Source organism: Pseudopipra pipra, chromosome 6, assembly GCF_036250125.1.
Source record: "Pseudopipra pipra isolate bDixPip1 chromosome 6, bDixPip1.hap1, whole genome shotgun sequence".
Classification (NCBI taxonomy): Eukaryota; Metazoa; Chordata; class Aves; order Passeriformes; family Pipridae; genus Pseudopipra; species Pseudopipra pipra.
This window is the reverse complement of record NC_087554.1, coordinates 47,319,675-47,332,853: the sequence shown is the minus strand read 5'-3', so window position 1 is coordinate 47,332,853 and position 13,179 is coordinate 47,319,675. Positions and strand designations below refer to the sequence as shown.

At 37.4% G+C, this 13,179-nt stretch overlaps 1 protein-coding gene across 6 annotated transcripts in view; it reads left to right on the top strand.

Moving 5' to 3' along the window:
- EML5 (EMAP like 5) overlaps positions 1 to 13,028 on the top strand; it is a 113,930-nt gene extending 100,902 nt beyond the window's left edge. For all 6 annotated transcript variants that reach the window (XM_064658934.1, XM_064658931.1, XM_064658932.1 and 3 more), the window contains 5 exons: positions 441 to 603; positions 1,530 to 1,633; positions 3,217 to 3,370; positions 4,200 to 4,300; positions 4,625 to 13,028. In XM_064658934.1, coding sequence (XP_064515004.1) covers positions 441 to 603; positions 1,530 to 1,633; positions 3,217 to 3,370; positions 4,200 to 4,300; positions 4,625 to 4,661 — 559 coding nt within the window. In that variant the 3' untranslated portion in view covers positions 4,662 to 13,028. The remainder of the gene's footprint in view (positions 1 to 440; positions 604 to 1,529; positions 1,634 to 3,216; positions 3,371 to 4,199; positions 4,301 to 4,624) is intronic.
- Positions 13,029 to 13,179: the final 151 nt, after the last annotated feature.

Here is a 13,179-nt window from a genome sequence, read left to right as displayed (position 1 = left end):
AAACCCACTGTGTGAAGACAGAAGGTCTGATTTCACATCTTTTCAGTACATTTCATATAGAAGCTCTGGCTTTTCTTCATTTACACCATTTAATTTTTCTAGCTTGTAACCTTGTAAGTTTAGTATCTGAGAGTCAAAGTCATCAGGGGCATGTCACAAGTTGTTGGACCATTGAGATGGTCATGACATCAGGTAATGAACAGAAGTATTCAAGAGATGTTCCCAGTTCACTTATATGTGTCATCTGTACCAAAATTATTGCCACCTTTGACTGGATATCTGTTCCCTGAAAATTTCATTTAAAAAGTTATTGTGCTTAGCAGACTAAATACTCTGCCTTCTCTCTAATTCTGGATAGCAGATACTTGAAATGCAGATGTACTCGTGCTCCTGAAATGTTAGAATCTGCTGTAAGTGCCAACCTGTGTTTATCTGTTCAGGTTTAGCCCAGATTCTCGGTACTTAGCAGTCGGTTCCAGTGAGAATGCAGTGGATTTTTATGATCTGACTTTGGGTCCCACACTAAATCGAATCAGCTATTGCAAAGATATCCCAAGTTTTGTGATCCAGATGGACTTCTCTGCCGATAGCTCTTATCTCCAGGTATCAATCATTAATTGTTCAAGATACTGAATTAAAAACATACAACAGATGTTCTGCAGGTGTTCTCCTTTGACTACTTCTAAATTTTGTAACTAAATGTTGGTAATATGTTGCTGTCACTAGACTGTTACTTTGTTGTAGTGATAAGTGGATGCCTTAAATTTTGAACAGTATTCCTGGAGATTAAATACAAGAAATAAGCGTAGAAATGAGAAACAGGATTCAAAATCACTGTGCCTCCCTGCTTTATTATCTCTGATGCTGATGGACCATCTTAAAAGAGGAAAGAGTACAGTCTGTCATTATGCAGGCCCAAGCAGGGCCCTGGACTCTGACCATTACACTCTGCCCAGGGTAATGCCAACGATGGCATTACAAATCATTTTAGTGGTAGCCTTTGTGGAGCATCACCAAAATCATGGTGTTGCAACTCCCAACCATAGGAGGGCTCAAGAAAGTTCTTAAAATCAAAATAAATTCTATATAGTTTGCTTTCTATATTTTACTCACATCTAAGAGGAAAAGTAAGCTTCTCTCATCATCAAATCAACATTTACAGGCTGAGAGGAATGCTTTTGCATCAGTTTTAAAGATAGGAATTTATTTTGCCTTATTTGAGTATACACACACACTAGCACGCAATATAGAGAGAGAATTAATATGTGCAGAATGTGAGATGTTTCAATTGTTTTTTATTAATTAGAGATATAAATGTTAAGATATCTTATGCTTTCTCACTGTTGCTTTTTTGCGTGTATGGATTTTTGAGAATTTTCAGTTCGTTGACCAAGTTTTCTTAATAGCTAAGTTACTTTATGGAGTAAGAAATAACTGTCAAGAAAATGCTTTTCAAAGCCCTTTAGATTTATACTTTCATCTTTTGAAACAAGTTAATCTATTCTAAATTCTCTGTGGTCATTTCAAAGGTCTCTACGGGGTCTTACAAAAGGCAAGTGTATGAAGTGCCTTCAGGAAAACAGCTTGTGGACCAAGCTGTGATTGACAGAATAACATGGGCTACTTGGACAAGGTAAATGATTCACATATTTACACCTGTTAAAACACTTGTAACTCCCAGGAGAAACACCTACTGTTTAAAAGCGTATTTCATCCCTTCATTCAGTCACATATTTTCTTTTAACACACCCATCTGCTCTGGCAACAGATCAGCAGTACAGCAAAAGGCAGTGCACAGCAGATTCCCTCAAGAGACATGAGCTGTGTGACAGTGAGGACATCCGATAAAAACTGATCTCTCACAAAGTGCCTTTCTGCTCTCTGGCTATCTCTAGCTCCTTTGGTGCAACTCTTGCAACCTCGGTAGTTTTTTCATTGCACTGTGCAAATTATCTGGAATACTGCACTATTTGCTTCAAAATAGTAATGAGAGTACATATCAAAACCCGAAAAGACAATACACAGTTGGGGTAATTCAAGTTTATTTATAGTATGAGACTAATTGTAACTGTATAATAAAGTTGCTATTAACATTTGCAAATTAAAAGGCATGCAAAAATACTTTTAAATGCATTAAAATTATTATATTTCTTTCAAGATATCACATGAAGAATGATACCATATTTTATTTTTGGTTAAAATTTAAATAGTTTGTTTTCTATTTATGCAAATCTGATTTTTTTGTGCCTTATTTCAGTCTCCTTTGCCTGCTTTCAGTAATTGTCCTCTAATTATCACCCTCAGACAAAAATTGAGAATAAATACCTGAAAGTTTTCCACATATGAACCACTTTAAACAATAATAATCCTGACTTTGCTGCAAGACATAACTAAAACTGTAAGCATTTAAAGGGCTCTGAAAGACTCATTTTCTAGATTTCTGTTTTTTCTTTGGGAAATAAGTTTTTGTCACCTCTTTGATACGAAAACAAGAAACTGGTATTTTCTGACCCAATTCAGTGTGTCTGATGTAAATCATGCCTTTTTGAATGTAGTGTACTGAGCTCTGAATTGAGGGGAAAGAATCACAGAAAAATTCCCAAATCATTCACCTATTAACAAATGCTTGTTTCTGTGCATTCTTGGAAGTATGCATATACATGGCAGGCAGAGCTGAATAAAAGCCTTTTTATAAGGCTTTGCAAAGGCAATTTTCTGGAATCTTAAAATAATTAAATCTTCAGTGGACTCAGAGAAAATTTCAATTGATATAAAAGAGTTACAGAATCAACAGAGCATAGTTATAATGAGAATATACAATTTTTTATTTTCCAAAAGCTGAAACTTATTCATCTAATGCTTTTGCTCTGACGTTCTATTTCTATTGTCCTTTCTTTATTTTTTTTTTTTTTTTTTTTTTTTGTAAATGCCTCACTGGACAATATTAGTACTATTGATTTCACTTCTGCTTCTTAGTGTTGCCATGGGCTACAACATTTTGGGAATTATATCACTGAATCAGTTTCAGAAGCAATTATAGAATGATACAAAAATTAATTACAGAATAAAACTTACAGAAGTCATGTATGTGTGAGAATAAAATGTCAAAATTTCATTTTTATGGAACTGGTTACAATATGCGAGCAGCTTTCTATTTTGTTACTCTACTGTTTTTGCTGTGGTTTTCAAAAGAATCTCTTTGCTGTTCTGTTTCAGTGTTCTAGGGGATGAAGTAATTGGAATCTGGTCCAGGCATGCTGAAAAAGCAGATGTAAACTGTGCTTGTGTCTCTCACTCGGGAATCAATCTTGTAACAGGCGATGATTTTGGCATGGTCAAACTGTTTGACTTTCCATGTCCTGAAAAATTTGTAAGAACTTGTTTTTGCACGTTTACAGCAGCAAGTACTGTTGATGTTATGGTCTTGTCTTGTTTCTGTAGAAGACATATGATTGAAATATATTCTTCTCTAAATTTGTAGCTTTTTAATATAACTTTAGCTCCATAGTCTTGTAAGCATGTTTCACCTCAGAGTTTTCCTACCATTTTGAGCAAGAGCTCTTGCTATAACCTCTTGTATATGCTGATATTGTCTGCCAGCCTGCATTAGCATAGTGCCTTCATACTGAAAATCTCAAAGCCTTTAGTAGTTTCCTCATCTTTGATCCTTTTGACAGATGAGGAAGACAGCTGGTGATTTTAGTCCCATCTGTGTATCTCCATGGATGAAGGGTTTACGTATTTTTACTAACACTGTCAGTTTGTTTAACTGTTTTTATAATTTTAATTTTTAGTGTTCTTTTAATTTGCTTTCACTGTTAATTTTCAAGGTTTGAGACTGCACAGTGTAAACTGCTCACACAATTACAATTATTTTTTTTTTTCAGTGTTAGGAATTTTACACAAAATGTACAAGTTAATCATGTGACAAGATATATTTCGTGGTATTGTGTCAGCTTGATCATTGTTCCCAATTTGCAAGTGCTCTCTCATTTGGTGACAACTCACTCTGCACTGCAGCTCAGTGGTAGTTCTCCTTCAGGAGGTCTTTCACATTCGATAACCTATATAACTTCTGAATGATATAAATATGTGATTCAATAGAAAGGTAGATTAAAAACATGCATGCCTTGTTTGATTCAGGAGGGCACAGAACATTTAGACTGTCTCATTCTGTTGTTGTTTGGGGTTTTTTTCAGGCAAAACACAAACGATTTTTAGGTCACTCTGCCCACTTAACTAATATTCGATTTACAAGTGGAGATAGATACGTGGTCAGTGCCGGAGGGGACGACTGCAGGTATGTATCCTTTCCATTACTGTCCAAAAGTACACAGCAGTAGAGATGGACAGTCCATAACAATGTAAAGTTCGAGTTCAGCCTTCAACTTTTTATCCATGTGCTTGCTTTCCTGTTCGTGCATGAAGAGAAGGATATTTGTGACAAAATAAATAGCCCAAATGTTAATGCGAACAGTTAAGATTTAATAAGTTAAAACATTAACATCTATATTCAGAGCATCATACTTTTAACTGAAATTTTTCTTTTGGCTGTGTAAGCCATTTCTTTTAACAACATTGTAGTCTGCTGTATTTCATATTTAATATCTGCTTGAAAACACAGCTTATTTGTTTGGAAATGTGTGCATATGCCTCATTGAGAGAGACATGGAGACCTGCAAGAGGACACTGCATGAAGTACCAGGCATGAAATACCCAGGATTGCGACGTGACGTTCTACTGTGCCCTGCATGTGTAAGAAATGGTGCTGCCCCAAGACACAGAGCACTCTGTCTCTGAAAGACAGGTACCTAGAGTCTGCCAGAAGGATGGACTGTCACAGATATGCTGAGGCTGCTAGTTTTGCTTCAGTACCAGATAATCTGGGTTTGTATTCCACTCACTGCCAGATGTTGAAAATGGAATATGTGGATAAACGGAAAAAGTGAATTGTTAATCAATGTACAGTATCACAGCAAGTTCCTGGGGTTTTAATCAAGCGATGCTATTTCTGACCTAGTGCTGTACATTGATCTATTTTCAGCATGAATGTTTTTCCTTTAAGTTTTGAGGTCTAAATAGCATAGATAAAAAGAGTATTCCATATTTTATTACTGAAAGAGACAATATATTAACTCTCAAATAAATAGTATTTTAATAAATGTTTAATTATTATAATGGAAATTATATTTCTATGGCTGGTCAAAAGGAAACATCATCTGGTGAAGCAGAAAATAACAGAGCTGATTCCTTAGGACTGAAATATTTCTGTATTTAGAGGCCTGGGTCACAGTCATGTCTGGTGAAAGCCGTTGGATATGCATGATCTTCATGGCTAATTTAGTGTTTTTGTTGCACTTAAACATTAAATTAGTTCTGTGAGCAAAAATAGATTTGCTCACTTTGCGAGTGCCTTTCCCACTACCCAAAAGTCTAACTCCAATTTCTGCCTTGTGAATAAAAGTATTCTCAGTGGAAGAGAGATTATTGCTGTATTACTTGACTGGGCTGTTAGCCTCCATGCTGGAAATGAGGACTAGGGTGAGGATTTTGTAGTCTTCTTAATCAATAAAGCTTTGGATGTCACCAGTGGCAAAAATAGAATTTCATAGCAATATGAATTCATTTTATTTTCTCAGCATCATAAGGGAGATTCAGAGAGAATATAAACTTTCCAAGCATTATATTTTGTACATTTGATCTTTTTAACAGAGTTAGGACTATCTGGGAGAGGTCTCTACTCAGATTTCTCTTCTGATTGTAAAAAATGTCCAATCATGTGCTTCTTTAAATGGACCTGCTGTCATCTCTAGCATTTATTCTATCCTGTAACATAACTGAGACTCTGAGTTGGAAAAACATTTCAGTGATAAAAAAAACCTGAACAAAGCTATGTTTTGGGTACAAGTGAGGAAGATTTCATCAGCTGTTTGTCTAAATCATGTCACAAAGATGCATTACAGACAGTTAATTTTCATGCAACATAGCAGGGAACAAAGTCACTAATTATCAGCACTGCTCTCATCATGGCATTCTGCTGTGAACATAAAGCTCTCTTTCTCTGTGTAAGCCAGCATTGCTTTGGCAGTGGCACTTGTTTAGGTCTGTCAGTAGGCTTTGGTATTATTCATCTCTTGCATTTTTTTGTGCCAGATACAAGTAAAAAAGAAACAAACCTCATCTCTTCTTCTGAGCATCTTGTGTGCATGGTGGTTACAGAGGGAATGGGAGGGCTTGCAGGTAGAAAAGAAGGAGAAAAGTTACTGAGCCAAACCTCTGTGCTCCCCTATGTTCAAAAAGGCTTGTTATGTTCTATACAAAGTTAGTTACCCAACTGTCTTAGGTAATATATTTTATATATCAAGCTATAACAAATATTTATTTTAAAGAAGTTTATGAACTAAACAGTTATCAGGTTTCTCAGCATGATGGTTCTTAGCAAAGTCTTGCCAGTCATGCAGCTGCTATTCTACAGGAGCAAACACTGTGTGGATTTGGTCATGAGTGTACAGGGAGATCTTGCTGGTAACATTTTTTACTTTAGGGGAATTACATATGAGAATTGAGATTAGACCTAATCTATCTCATAACCTTGTTTCCTGCCTGCCTGTTTTATATGAAAATTAGTCTCTGGCATTTAAATCTTATCTATACCAGAGAAATAGGTTGCAGTGTGCTATTCTATGGCTGTGATTCTATCCCTTATTAAATGTGTCTCTGCAGGACTTCTTGACTTGAAGTAAGATTTATCCTGCCTCTATTTTAAAGTTGCCTTGGATCATGATGGATGACTGTTAAGAGCTCCCTCATAGTCTGTCCTACTCAGGCTGCCAGATCAAAGTCCGTATTTTTCTGTCTCTGAGTTTTCCCCTCAAAATCCTACACTTAATGAGCTCTTCCACAGGCCTTCACCCAAAGAAGGAGGTATGTGGATCAAGAAGGTTTGTTTCTCAGATCCCTGTCACTGGTCCTCTTCTCCTCCCTCCCCCTACCCTCTTCATTAATGCTGTGCCTCTCCACTGATAATTTGTCCATTGGTGCTTTTGCCCTGAAGAATCCCCAAGGCCACACCAGAGGTGAAAGACAAGCAAGAATTGGGCGGGTGAATTGCAGCAGGGCTGCCCTGGGAGCTGCAAGGCTGATGGGCTGAGCCTCCAGATCTTGTGCTTCTCCACTCTCTTCCAAACCTCACCGCTACTGTAAAGGGCTGGGATGGGAGCTGGAAGCTGAGGAGCTCTTAAAAAACTAAACTACCAGCATTGTTCCTCCTATTGCAGCCCATATTGGTAGCTAGTATTTTCCCTGGCAAAACGCTCAGTGGTTTGCCAGGTAAAATGGGATCAGCCAGCTGGGAACGATCACAAATATTGAGGAGAGGAGTGAGCAGAGCCTCAGTTGCAGTTTTCTTCCTGAGGACAATTTGGAGCATATTTTGTAGGTGCTGAAGAGAAGAGCTGGCTGTAGGCATGATCAAAGTTGGCAGCTTTGTGGGTTTTTTTTGGTCTTCTTGTCTGTGATGGTGCTTTGCTACTGTGCCTCATTTGCTGTTTACATTAAATGCTACTGTAGTAACTTGCTCGTTGTTGCCACCTATGCTTGAAGCGTGTGTATGTGGGAATAGACTGTCTGTTCCAACAGGCAGTGGGAGCTCAAGGCTGGCTGCTCCACATAAAAGGCAGAGGATGACAGAACCCTGAAGGATAGGTCAGGGAAGAAGCTGGAATGTGGAGGGAGTAGTGACAAACTTTAATTTGGAATCATCAGAGAGAACTGTGGGCAGGAGGGCTCTGCCTGAAGGTGAAGAAAACCTCTTCTGTGGTTATACAACATCAGGGAAGGGGAGGCGAAAGTTCTTTTATAATTTAATCACTCATAGTGGATAATTTTGTCCTGTAGCTTGTTTTTTTGGTTAGCGGCAAACATACATCTTTGGGATCTTTAGTCATCAATATTGTTAGTAATAAAAGAAATTAACTAGAAAACTGATTCAATAAAAATAAAATGGTGTTTCACTTAAAAAAATAAATGTGCCCTTGAAAGCTGTAAGTGTGCTTAAAAAAAAAGAGAAGGAGGAAAATCCAACTCCTACGAGCAAGCAAAATTAAACACGTTTAGAACTGAAAGTTGCCATAGTGCAGGAACTGAGGAATATAGTTGAAAATTAGGTCAGAGAGAGCAAATTAGCCAAATATGTCAAATCATTTAGACTTGAAATCCTAATTTATTTTTTTTTATTCTCAAGGAGGCAGTTGTCATATATGACTTTCTGATTTTGCTAGGGAAAGCAAGAGATGGTGTAAAACTAAAATAAGGAAAGGATTTCAGAAAATTAAGCCTATTTCATCACCTGTTGACAGCTGAAGGAAAGCACATATTCAGAGGAACTTCTGACTTTGCTCTATATCAGTGTTTCAGTGTTAACAAGATTTATTGCAGCATAACTGAACTTCATGCAAATCCAGGTTAATGCTGACCTACCATCAGAAAGCAGGCAAATTGCAGATGGGTTGTCTCCTCAGTCTAGAAACTAGACTGAAATAAAGGACTCCAATACCAAGAGCAGGACTTTGAGAGCATTCAGGAGTGGCTTAGTTTAAAACCATGACCCACTTCTTTCAGCTGCTGCCTAAACCACTCCAACCCCACTGTTTGCCAAGACACACAGTGCCCTTCAATAAGCCCTGAGCACCTGCCTGTGCAGCATCTCACCTGCTCTCTGGGTTGCACCAACAGTGCTTGAGTCTCCACATGCACATGGGGGTGACTCCAAAGCCGGGCACTGGAGTCCCGTGTTGGACTTGCTGTGCCTGGTGTAGTGGTGTGGCAAGCAAAGGATCTCGGATTCAAATGCAGTGCTTTAAATGGAGTGCAAGGTGACATGTTCCCTATCTCATTGTCATGTGACAAGCCTTAATCCTTTAAGATTTTTCTGTTTTAAATTCTGTTAGCATAAGCTATAGACAAATGTTGTCTTGTCAGTGTTTTGGACACAGTGCAGCATCCTGTAGACTCTACAGAAAGGGAAGTAAGATTGCAAGTCACAAAATAAATTGCCACATCAGTGATGTAAATATCCCGTCCTATAGCATTTGTATGGTTTTTTGTTCTCACTGGTTTTTTATGCTTCCTTGCAATCTGCTCTGTTGTCCTAAATTTTTAGCACCATTTGATTTTTGCTCATGTGGATAGATCCATGTGCTTGCCAAAGCCTGCTGTCATTCTTTATACCAATCACTGTGGTGTGGTTAGACCAAGCCCATTTCTTTCACTATCCTCAGCTTCGCTCTTTAATTAACTTTGACTTCAGATTTGAACTCTGCATATCTCATTTTAGGGAAAAAAAAATAGTTTTAGGTATATAATATGCATAAAAGCCACAATAGGTTTCCTTACCAAAATAATTTGTAACTAAGAAGTACTAGGTGGGTTTTGTCCAGTCTACTTGACGCTAGAACGGGTAAATGCTTGCCATCCTTCTCAGTTTACTAACAGCAAACCAGTCATAACCTTGATACCTTCACCTGTTTTGTTTTGGGTTTGTTTTTGTTTGTTTGTTTTTGTTTGTTTGTTTGTTATTTATTGACTGTGAAACCAGCAATCCAACCCATTCAGTACTTCTTTGGAAAGAAAGAGGAAAAAAAGGAAATCATGGAACATGTGTTCTCTTCCCCACCCCCAGTTTAAAACAACAACAAAAAGTGTAAGCACAGTCACAATAGGCAATTCTTATAATTTCCATGATACTTATAATTATAATTTCTACTTCTTTTTGGAATTATGGAACATAAGGTGGAGGAAACAGTAACAGGAAACCAGAAATTGTTTGAGATGGAGAAAAGGCAAATGAAAGGAAAGCAGAGGAAGGAGCACTCATAAATAGGGAAAGGCAAGACCAAAGAATTGATATGGCTGGTGGTGGGTGGCAAACATCTTGTTTCAAATGGAAAGTATTCAGTGGCTGCTTGGAAGTGCAAGGACTGGAGAGCAGCAGACAGCTCAAGGAAAGGCTGCAGGCAACTTTGGTTGCTCTGTTTTTGGGATGATGCAGCCACTCGCATTCATTGCTCTCTCCACTCCCATTCCTGTGGGACACCTGTTTAGTGCTGAGGTTCAGCAGCTAATGCAGGTCACCCACAGTGGCAGTGGATCCATGTTGGAACAAGGAAAGTACTTATAAAGATAAAAGTACTCTGTACTGAGAGCTCAGGCAAAAGAGTTTAAGGATGTATTTTAAAATGCTACTCATCTTTCCACCTGAACCAAACACTGATTGTTTTAATAGACCTCTTCTGAAATATGTTCTTTAAACAAAAAATATTAAACCAAAGAAATATTATACAGAAAACTCTTCATAACCAAGCTGTATTGATTACTGCCTCTCTTATTTCTTTCCCACTGAAACTTTATTCACCAGTTCTTGGTTCTGTTCCCAGGCATTCACAACATTTAAGAGGACAGACATCAAAGCCATGGGCTCTATTGCATTTAACTCAAGATGTGACAGAGAGAGGTAACTGCAGAGGGCAATTCAGATCATATATGAGCTCAATTTTCCTTTGGTGATTCCTTGCCATGGGCCTCCATATACAAAGTCAGGTGAATGTAATGTAGGCCTACAAATATATCTGAGCAGAAATAAGTCAGTAGAGTTCTTCTGGACCTTTACCCGTAGCAACTCTTTGTAAGAAGCACAAAACCTGTGCGTGAATAGCTGGCCTGAGTTTGGGATGTGAGAGGCAGGATATTCTATACTTGGTATTTTTGGATTTCTCTTCCATAAGCCAAAATATGAGTTTCCTGAGTTTCTGTTGCTGTTTGTGAGATAACTCCAAGACCCTACAGAGTGATTTTGCCCTTAGCAACACATCTCTATCTTGCTCAGTTTGGGCACAGATGTCATGTGAGAGCTTATTGAAAAACAACAAACAAAAAACCCCACAAAACCAAAAACAAACAAAACAAACAAAAAACCACAAAAAACCCTCAAACAAAACAAACCCAACAAACTTCAAATGTCTTTTGTGTTTAAAGATGTCCCCCCAATTATTGTCATGGTTGTTCCAGTGATGTAAAGATGTGTGTGATTCACATCATTCTACACTTGTAAAAGAATGGGGGAAAAGACGAGGGCTTAAGGAAAAAAAAATGTAGATTATTGAAACAGGCATTGCATTGGCAGGTTCTGAAGAAGGGCTGTAGTAGGGGGGTATTTTAGTTTCAGTCTTCTGCAGGATTATAAGCCTTTAAAGAAAACAAAAAAAACCCTTTTCATGTAATATTCTCCAATTATTCATCCATTAGCTTTGGCTATTACTACTCTTCTTTCTTCTCACAGAAGCCCTTATCCCAACCCCCCCCAGCTGCCAAATAGATATTTTTCCCAATGGAGTGGCTGAGAGAGGTCGGCTTTTACCACAGCTTTGCTTTTACTCGGGTGCTTTGCAATACAAAGCCAATACCAAGCATTATGTTGCTGAAAATTAATTTTCTATTAACTTAGTTGCAAATTCTTGCAACTGGGGAGGAGGGGGGGATCTTTCCATGCAGTGGAGCTGGAAGTGGTACTGCTGTAATGCCACGATTTTTTCAACCACCAGTTGCACCCAGGACGTGCTCTACAGTGTATTCTTTGGGAATCCAGTAAATACCCTTTCTAAGGAAACACCAAGCATGAACACAGGCACAAATTGCATGAAATAAAAATGGTTTCCTGTACTTTTGTGAAATGTTGGTGCTGTTGGGTAGTACTTTACACATTTCTGGTCTGTTTTTCCTTTACTTGCTACTGCGTACCATGGTGTTGTGGTTTCGGGTGCGAAATAGCTCGTTTGTTTGTTTGTTTGTTTTAAGATGTATCCAGTAATTATAAGCTTTGTTTCTCCTTTTTAGTTCAGTTACGGGTATACAGCATAGTATATTAAGCAATGGAAAAGCTGCATTACTGATTTGTGAAGAAAGTAACGGCATTTTTAATGTAAAAATTTCACATTAGAATATGCTCAAGACCACAATGGTAACTTGAAATAATGTAAAAAACTAACTAAATGCATTAGAACAGTTCCCTTAAAAAAAAAAAAAAACAAACCAAAAACCATCAAAACACTTTCAGCTTTGTGGCTTGATTTTAATTCACTATTTTTTAGCAGAGAAAAAGCAGCAGCTCCTTTTCTCACACTGAACACTGTGCAGTAGGTTGTAACCCAGCACAGATGAAGTGCAGCCATGGAGGTGGTTCTGGTCTTCTGCTGCCCTTACAAATTATTGTCTCCTCATCTCACACAGAAAACAGCTTCATGGTGGCAGCTATTTCTGCAAGGGACAGCTAATGAAGGCATTGGGAAATGCTGTAAAAAAATGATGTTCTTTGCAGTCTTTCATCTGGAAATCCATTCCAATGCTCCCTGCAACACCAGACCACATCCTCTCCTCCTCCACTCCCCTGTCAGGTCACCTTAAGAAAGTATTTTACTGTAGGTCTTTAAGCTTAAAATCCAGTTGTCTGTTCAGATTTGTTGTTTCATTATGGAGTGTGTCAGATAATCCCTCTTGCTTTAACAAAAAAAAAAAAAAAAAAAAAAAAGTATTTTAAACTAGTCCAAAGGTCTGGTCATGTATTACTGTGATAAGGATCATGGGTTTAACTGTACTCCATTTTGGTTTCCACCATGAACAACTAATTCCTGTAACAATGTTGTATGTTTATTTAAAGTATATATATATATATATACACATATATATAAATTAAATGTCAGATTTTTGCATTAATTAAGATTTTTTTAAATTTGAATATGAACTTTGAGTACTTTATTTAAAAAAAATATTTAAAAAATACTTTCCTGGAGTGTTAAGTTTCAGAATTCAAGACTATATTTGTCAAATTTAAGTTTAAAATATGTAGCTAACATTGTTTTCTGATACTGAATGTAAATATTTGTAAAAAGAAATTCTTTTGTATATTTTTGTGCAAATGTAGTTCCCCAAAAGATAAAAAAGATTTAATAAAAAAGTGCATTTATGTTACTGCTCAACATTTTTCATCATTTTAATACCACTTAAACATATATGGGCATGTGTGTGGATTATTTTTTTGCCATAAGGCACAGGAACTTTCTTGAAGGAGAAAATTACAGAATGTGCCCGGTAGGAAAAAAGGATTCTTCAAAAGGAGGTTCAGAGAGG